General features: G+C 34.1%; 1 protein-coding gene across 3 annotated transcripts; it reads left to right on the top strand.

The window, feature by feature from the left end:
* Positions 1–3568: 3568 nt before the first annotated feature.
* On the top strand, positions 3569–8668 carry LOC122026101 (glutamyl-tRNA reductase-binding protein, chloroplastic-like). 3 transcript variants are annotated; one of them, XM_042584754.1, is made up of 5 exons: positions 3569–3992; positions 4347–4427; positions 5703–5807; positions 6989–7138; positions 8305–8668. In XM_042584754.1, the coding sequence occupies exons 1-5, from the start codon at positions 3576–3578 to the stop codon at positions 8527–8529; spliced, it is 978 nt and encodes a 325-aa protein (XP_042440688.1). In that variant the 5' UTR covers positions 3569–3575; the 3' UTR covers positions 8530–8668. The 3 variants fall into 3 exon arrangements, with proteins under 3 accessions (XP_042440688.1, XP_042440680.1, XP_042440694.1); XM_042584746.1 differs by having other exon boundaries at positions 8302–8668; XM_042584760.1 differs by lacking the exon at positions 4347–4427 and having other exon boundaries at positions 8302–8668.
* The last annotated feature ends 222 nt before the right edge of the window (positions 8669–8890 follow it).

Genomic DNA, 8890 nt, shown 5'->3' with positions numbered 1-8890 from the left:
ATTTTCACTTTACTTAAGCTTGAATAGTAGATAACTCTGGAATAGTACATGATTCATCCAACTTGTTTAGTTCTTGGATTTCCATGGTGATTTCTTAGACCACATTTTGGTTATTGGATGATGTTTGTATCATGTAAGCTTGTTAGGAAAAAATTAAAATATCCCTATATTTGTTAGTGCTACATCTAAAGCACTAAAAAAATAATAAAATAAAATTCAAGTGTTGCATAATGCAATCATTCCCAAATGGTGGTGACGACGGTGACCGCGACAACGACGACAATGATATGCTTATATTTCATGATGTTTTAACGAGTTACTTTATTTTCAATTAGATCTTGAGATTATTTTATTTCATCTTTATTCATCCTCTCATTTTATGATACGCTCTGAAAATATTTTGATGCGCTACTTTATTTCAACTAGGCATCTTTATTCTCATTAATAAATGCTCTAAGACTGTTTTGATGTGTTGCCTTTTTCTTCAACTAGACCTTTATATTAGTGTATGATCATTATTCATTCTTTCATTTTGAAAAACACTGAAAAATATTTAATTAGCATCCAATGATACTCTTCATGTGTATAATATATTAAATAATTGGACTATTGAATCATTGGATTGGATTTGATTGTGCTAGTTACAAGACATAGTCAATTATAATTGCTAGTTTATAGATCTTAAAAATATAGTCATCCGTATCTTCTATTTTTATACTTTTGTTGTTACTATTATATTTAATAATCACCATTCACCATAAGTTTGAAAATCTGTATGTATTATTCACAAAATTAATTGAATGGTGAATAATCATTGGATGGAGGATTCAATGACTTATTCAGGTGCTCCATCATCAACAAAAGAGTTATGGTGGAGTGAGTTTAAAGTAATGATTCATTTTATATCTAAAATAAAATTAAATATATATACTCAATTATTTTATTTTCTATTCAACCGACATTTAATTGGAACCCTATCTATGACTTGGAAATTAAGAAGATTTTTAAGAAAAAATGTGGTGATCACATTTGTCATACTCTAAATCATGCTAAACATAAGGAGAAAAAGTCACTTTGTATCACAAAGGATAATTGGACTAAGATCAATAATTTTTTAGCAACCAATGAAAGCAAACATCAGAGTCAACATAATAGATTAAATCAATTTTAGAATTTTGGAGACTATCTGCGATATATGTAGGAGGTTCAATTAATATCAATGAACATAGATACAGAATGGTAATTTTTTAACTCTCCTAATAATTTTTTTAACTCTCCCAATAATTTTTTAATCTGTGACTATGTCATTATTTCTAATCCTATTTTTTTAGACCAAAGATATGGGGAAGGAACATTCATAGAAACTTTCACCAAAACTTTTACAAAAAAAAAAAAAGACAAGTCTTATAATGGGACTAGAGCTAAAGCAATGAAGGTTTGGAGTAATTAAAAATATATGCGTTTCTAAATTATTGTTACAATAAATTTATTTTAATTTTGTCATTACAATACAAGATAAATATTATAAGCTCAAGATAGCACAGAGGAGTTCATGTAATTTAGATTTATGGCTGGAGGGTAGTAGGGGACAGAAAGGAGGCAAGATATTATGAATGAGTTCTTTAAGTAAAAATCATAAAGTTTCCCGTGTTCCTTTCCACCCCAATAACAATTATGACTCAGATAAATACCTTGTCTGGAGAGGTTTCACATTTGAATGACATAATATTAGAAAAAGATGAAGAAATGAGAGCTAGAGATGAAAAAATGAGAGTTATGTACCAACAACATGATTTTATTATGAAACATCTTTAGTTAAGTTCCATTTAAAGTAATATTCCTTTAAGTTTTGTTGATAATGGTGGCGACGACAACGATGATGGCGACAGTGATGATGGTGGTGATGGATCTTCTTGTATGAATATTATTTATCTCATATTTAATATTTTTAAGCATTAATTATTTAATTGTGAATGTTTCTATTTTATTTTTTTATTAATACTGTTAATTTTTTCAAATAGGATTGGTAAAACAAAATGAATAATCATGTCAGAATAAGTAAGTATTAATTTTTTTGTTCAGCTATAGTAATTTCTTTCTTGTAATCAATGATGATATTATTTGTTTTTTTTATTTTGATACCAGAAAAAAAGAATATTAGAAGATCGAGAAGAAAGTGCTTATTACATAGAAACATTATGATTTGGTGATGTATGGATCTTATATATTTGTTAATATATGGATGATTTAAAACTTCCTGTAAAATGTTAGATATGTTGTGATGTTTGGATTTGATGTATGAATTGTGATTTGTTTAATGTATAGTTTGATTTTGTTAGATATGATGTATTGGATAGAATGGGTAAGGATTTATTTGCAAAACAGATTTGATAGATATTTTTTATATTAACTTAGGGGTGTCAAAAATGAACCTGATCCGACGACCCAACCCGAGTCGACCCGAAAAAAATCAGGTTCGGGTTGGGCATTTTCGGGTTCGGGTCGGGTTCGGGTTGGAGGGTTGGAGAGTAAAAAATTTTCGGGTTGGGTCGGGTCGGGTTCGGGTTGACCCGGGTTGGCTTAAATATAGGGTTTTGTGGGTTTTTTTTGGGTTAAATCAAATTTTATTTTAAAAATTTAGATATTTTTATGTATATTTGTATGATAATGATGGAGTATTGAGATAAAAGTGAAGAATTATAGGGAAAATAGCCCAAAAAAATCGTTTTGAATCGGATTTTCGGGTTATATGGGTTGGGTTCGGGTTGATCGGGTTGGTCGGGTTCGGGTTCGGGTTTAGGTCTTTTGGGTTGAACTCGGGTTCGGGTCGGGTTCGGGTTGGGTTAAAAAAAAAAAAATTCAACCCGACCCAACCCGACCCGACCCACCCGAATTGACACCCCTATATTAACTAGATATAATGCAGAAAATAGTTATTTCAAGATATATTTTTTACATTTTGCGACGAAAATCAAATTTGTCACAAAATTTACAATGAAAATCTTATTTTTTTTGTCGCATAATTTGGGGATTATTTTTTTAATGATAAATTTTTTTTGATCGTAAAATTTTTTTTAATGATTTTTTTTTAAATTCATCACAAAACTTCGTCACAAAAACTTTTATTTTTTTCTAGTGCTTGGTCATGGTGGAAGCTCATCAGCGACGACCCTACCTCACGCGTCGAAATGAAAGTCAACATGGGAGAGTAAGCTACCGGCCCACTCCAGAAGTGAAACTCTACGAAGACGAAAAAGGAGATTAAATTTTGGGGTTCAGAGTTTTTTTTTTATGAATAGTAAAAAGGAAGGAGATAGGCGACTTGATTAATTAGAAAATGAATATGCTATTTGAATAATAAGCAAAATCTAAGAACGTTGCTTGGTAAAATGTTCGTATATCTAATATTTTTAACATTTTATTACCAAAAGTGCAAAATTATTCCCCTCAATTTTTTTAAGTATTTGAATTATAATTGTTAACTTGTACAAAACACTTTCGAAATTATTTTATTAATTATATAAAGTAAGTTAAATTGGATTATATCATATTTAGATTATTTTATCAAGTGTATCATGTTAACATGGTCTTCGTTATCCTTTCAATCGTTTCAACGCCCTGATGCGATGCCTACCCTCCTCTCTCTCCCCGTTGCCTCTTCTCTCCCAGCTCTTTACCTCTCAAAATTTCCCTCTCCCCGGCTCGCCTCCCGACGCTCCGCTTCCTTCCCAAGATGCTCCCTTCTCTCCGTGCCGACCGACGTGCCTCCTGTAGCCGGGGGCAACTCCAGGTCGAAGACGTCCCCTGCCGAGGTATCCAGGACAATCGTCGAGCTCTCCTCCATCGGGACCCTTTCCTCGCTGTCCACAGACGGTTGGCCCCTTTCCGTCGGCGCCCGATTCGTTGTCGATTCCCAGGGAGCGCCTGCTCTGTGCTTAAACCGGCCCGAAAGACTCTTCGTTTCTGATGGTCCATCCAGCTTCCATGTTCAGGTTCAATTTGGATTTTTTTTTCTAAGAGTGGGGTTTGCTTTAAACCCTAGGAGTAGGTTGCTTCGGCTCCTTCTATTATTCTTGTACCTTGCATCCATTTCTTTCCTATCTCTAGTTTCATCTTAAATTATTTTCTACTACTAATGAGTTCCACATGTTATGCTATATGCGTTTTCAAATTTAGGGAAAATTTGTATGCATCCCTAGTATGTTGGATTGATAAGCGGTTTAGTGGTGTGATATTGAAGTGTCAATTAGTAGTTCTTTGTTGCAGTAAGCAGTTTTATAAAATGTTGTCAATCCTTCGCTACAAAAGGATCTCCCAAGTAACACAGTGATATTCTTTTGGAGCAGTTTGATCAAATGAGATCACGGACTCCACAATGCACACTTCTGGGAAGGCTGAGCAAACCCAATGATATATTTCTCCTTAAGGTAATTATAATTCCCTATCATAATTAATCATAGGAGTAGAATGATTAGCATTATTCCTATCATTGGGAATGATAAATTTAGGATAGGAGTTATCGTCTCAGGTGCATAAAAAACTGATTTTCATCTGAGTTCATATCCTTTGGTGTACTCTATGTTTGTTCAGTAGTCAGAATTTGGATGACTATAATATTTCAACACTTGCTCATGAACAACTTGTGGTGTATTTTTTACTGAAAGTTGAATTTATGACATGGTCACAGGACATAAAATCTATTCGTGCAAATTCTTTATTTTTTTTCACTTATCACTAGAATAAAACATCAATCTTTTTCTCCATTTGTCAACCAGTTTTTTTTCTATGTTATGTTCCTCTCTATAGAAGGTTCATAAAATGTAAATGAAAACATATCTAAATGACCTTGGCAACTTAATGACTCAAGCGAAATGGGTTTTATTGTGTAAAAATTGTGGGAAACTGAGGGAACCATGTTTTATGTATGCTTTATTTTTGAGCATTTGTGTAGTGAACCAGTTTTGACTCTGAAAGATGATGGTATGTGTATAAGAAACATGTCACGATATCTTATAGCACATATTGTAAGAATCTAGCACGCTAAACACGCTTAAGTGCAGCGGAAAATTAACTAGATCCTCTCCAGAAGATCCATGCGAAGGAGAAAACAATCATATACTAAGTTTTACATGAGAGGTATACCTTTGTTGCGTGCCCTTCGCAATCCCGACAACAACTTTTTCTTTGGATGCAGATCTCAACGCGATCAAGCGTCCACGCCTCTACGGTATCCACACGAACACATCCTTCGTTCGTCACATGAACGAAGCCTTCGGAGAAGAACCACCTTCATGGTGCTAGCCACTCATGGAGGTTCGACCAAGAGCAAAAATCGCCCAAGGAGGAAGAAGGAGGAAGAAGAGAGAAGATTAAGTGTCACACTTTTCATCTCTTTCTCAACTAATGAAAAATTCATTCCAAAAACCTATTTATATTCATCCCATGAATACCAAGGGTTTTTGTCTCTTTGTATTCCTCTTAATGGGTTGGATTATTAACCATTAACCCAATAACCCAATAACCCAATAAGTCTAACCCATTGAGTCTAACCCATTAATCCAGTGTGTCTAATTCGGATTGGACTCAATCCAATGAGTGAGTTCATTTGAGTCTAACTCAATGAGTAACCCAAAAGGCCTAATCATCTCATGATTGGCTCTTAGGGCTAATTACTAACACATATCACTGTGTTCATTTTTCAGAGACTTCATGCAAAATGGGAGAAAAAATATGGAGAAGAACTGGAGGAAGAACTTATTTATCTATTTTCTGTTGATAAGGTGCTTCAAATTGAAGATCTGAAGGAGGTACGGGTTTGGTTTGTCCGGGTTTCCTCTAAGCATTACTTTTCTTTGAATGTAGTATTCCTTGATATTTTCTTGAACTTATTTAACTGTTTCATGATCTAATACAATGGACCAGTTTCTCTCTGGTTATGTGTCTTTCGGATAATTCACTCAATGATTTAGTCAAGCTAACTTCCATATTTACAGCATGTCTATACTAACCAGTCATGGTATCTTAAGAAGAACCTCAATTTTTTTTGTATTGGTACCCATGGACCTGAGTAGCTTGCCTGCCTCCTTTTAAGAACCTGGTTGCAAATACTAGGGGTGCAATTCTAAATTCCATGTATCACTAGGTGTACATTGTAATTTTACATTGATGAATGACAAACATGGGCAGAAGGGACATTGTAGTGGAGAAACCCTAATAATTTTGCCCATTAACTCCTTCACATCCAAATAGTGCCTATTTCAACCTTACAAAATAGTTTGGGAGTGCGATCTGTATTCAACGAACTGACTATTAGGTTCAAGACATGTGCTATTTCTTCATAGGAATTTTCCCCTTGTTTGCAGATGCCATCACACTATTTCTTTGCAGGATTTTCCCTTTAGTGTCATCAACTTGGTAGAACTTTTCAACACGATTACATGATTCCATCATTGAACAATTATTCTTTTTTGAACTATATTGGGTTCCTTAGTAGTAGTAGCAGTTGTAGTCTTATTTATTTTACCACATGTAATCTTGTTTTATTTTTATATCATCTTTTTGTGTTTATTCTACTGAGCTTTGATGTTGAACTTTCTTAAAATAACTCTCTATGTAGCATTTTTGCTCTTTTACGCTGCTTTTATTGCATGTGTAATTATGCTTTAGGTTTGCAGGCTTGTATATTAGTTGTCTTGATGAAAATAGACACTTTGGTACTGTGTAATCAAATTCCTGGAATTCTTCACCATGATTTCTCTTTGTAATTGCTATAATCATCAGAAATCTTAAGCATTCATATATGTGGAATTGTATTATGGTGGTACATTGTAATAATTATACTTGGAGTACATCTAAAGCTTTATTGATATTGCATTGCAGTACTTTCAGTTTGGTCGTGTTTTGGCCACTGCAGCCTTCTATTAGACTTTCTTGACTTGTGTGATTCATATTTTAAAATTTTAATTCATAAAACACTTATAATGTTTAGGATGGTATCTGGGTGGCCTCCTCGGAATATATAAATGCAGAACCTGATCCTCTACGCGATTTTGCTGAAAAAATTGTTGATGAGATGAATTCGATACATCCTGAAGATGTACTGCGACTGTACAGTGTTTATGTGGAACCAGGATTTCAGGTATGGGCTCACAAAGATGCATTGGTCTATTCCCCAAGATTCTTTTTATTGGTTGGATGATTCTCTGCATTCAGATTTTTTTACATTTAGGCTTGCAAAGTTTAACATTGCCAAATTGTTGCCAATTATAGGGCACATCCAAAAGCGTCTGCAACCTCCTGTAACTTTATTACATTTTAAGATTATTGCTAAATGACATAATCTGAAGCTTTTACATTGTAGTATTGTAGATATTATATAACAAAGAAAATGAAGATCATCTAATTTTGCTGTTTTCTGGACCCAAAGTAGGTTTTAAAAATTACTTTGTAATAGTGAATTGGTGATATCCATAACCCATCCCTGTTGATACTTCAACTAGGCACAAGCTATGCATTAGCAATAATCATTGTTCTAAAAGGCCTTCTAGGCAGCCATCTAAGCATTTTAGTTAAGAGACCGGTTTACCTAATGGTTAGGTGGATATAGCATAATTGTGATTAAAATTTGTAGTGCTCTCTTGTTATTTATATTTACACTGTGAATAATTGAAGATTATGTTTTGTTGTGAATTTCTATTTTCTTGGTTGCAATGTAAATATTAATTGTATATTGTTGTTATATAATATTAATTAATTTTTAATTTAATGTACTTCTCTTCCCTATTTTAATATTGACAACATAGGCCTCTACCTAGGTGGTCACCTTTCGTCTAGAACTGCCTCTTAATACCTAGGAAGTATGTAACTTTACTCTTCTTTCTCTTTTGGCAAGTTGTTGGACAACAAGCTGTTGGCAGAGTACTCATTATCTTACAAACTATGCTTTTGACTTGACATTCTCTTAGGGCCATTTTTCTTTCCAAACCCAATTCTTTTTGTATGTTTCATATGAGAGGAAGCTCTGCTGAGAAAACTACTAATTCATGCTCTAGCCGTTACTGAAAAGGAAGTTAGGGTCAGGATGCAAATGAGATCTAGGGATGCCTATTCACATGGTTACAGCAAAGCTATGCACCTCCATGTGTTTGTTCAATTGGTCCAACACTTGTATGAGCATGATATTCCCAACCTAAGCTGTTGCTAATTTATCGAATGTTTCATTCTATATGAAGTTTCTTTAAGCAGATATGACCTTAGGTTATTAAAAAACTGTTGCTAAATGCTGTGGTTTTGCAATATTAGCAGGCGGCAGATACCAAGTTGATATGGGTCGACCGTCTTGGTTTTGATATGTTTATATATTCAGAGAATGCAGTATATTCAGTGCGAATCCCTTTCCCCAGGGAAGTTACAAATGAGAAAGAGGTAAAATCATCATTCAATTCAATGTCCCACCTCGCTTGGGAGATTGAGAAGGGCTATGCCACTCCAGATTTTGAGAAGGTAACATGCATCAAGAGAGTGAGGTAGTCACATTTAAATGTGATTGTGATTTCCCCCCTCCTTTTTTTTCATGTTAATTCATCCGAAAAATGATTTCATTGTTGAATCTTCTGAATTGTGCTTAGTTATTGATTAAAGACTTGTCAGTTCAGTTTTTACTGAGTAACTAGAGTTTGAAAAAAGTTACTGAAGTTATTTCACGAGACTTCCCATGCCCAGAAGTGTATCGTATGTACAAGTTTCTCAGTCACAAATTTTTATATGGACACCGCTGAAACTTTTTGTGCTTGTTCAATGCTTAGATTTGACATGCCACAAGCGATCAAATAGGTCATGCATAACTCCAGCTTTAACTCAGTTGAGAGTTTGATCCAGCTAGGAATAAGAT

The sequence above is a fragment of the Zingiber officinale genome, chromosome 1A (assembly GCF_018446385.1).
Source record: "Zingiber officinale cultivar Zhangliang chromosome 1A, Zo_v1.1, whole genome shotgun sequence".
Lineage (NCBI taxonomy): Eukaryota > Viridiplantae > Streptophyta > Magnoliopsida > Zingiberales > Zingiberaceae > Zingiber > Zingiber officinale.
The sequence above is the reverse complement of the archived record's forward strand: the minus strand, read 5'-3'. Positions and strand labels throughout refer to the sequence as shown.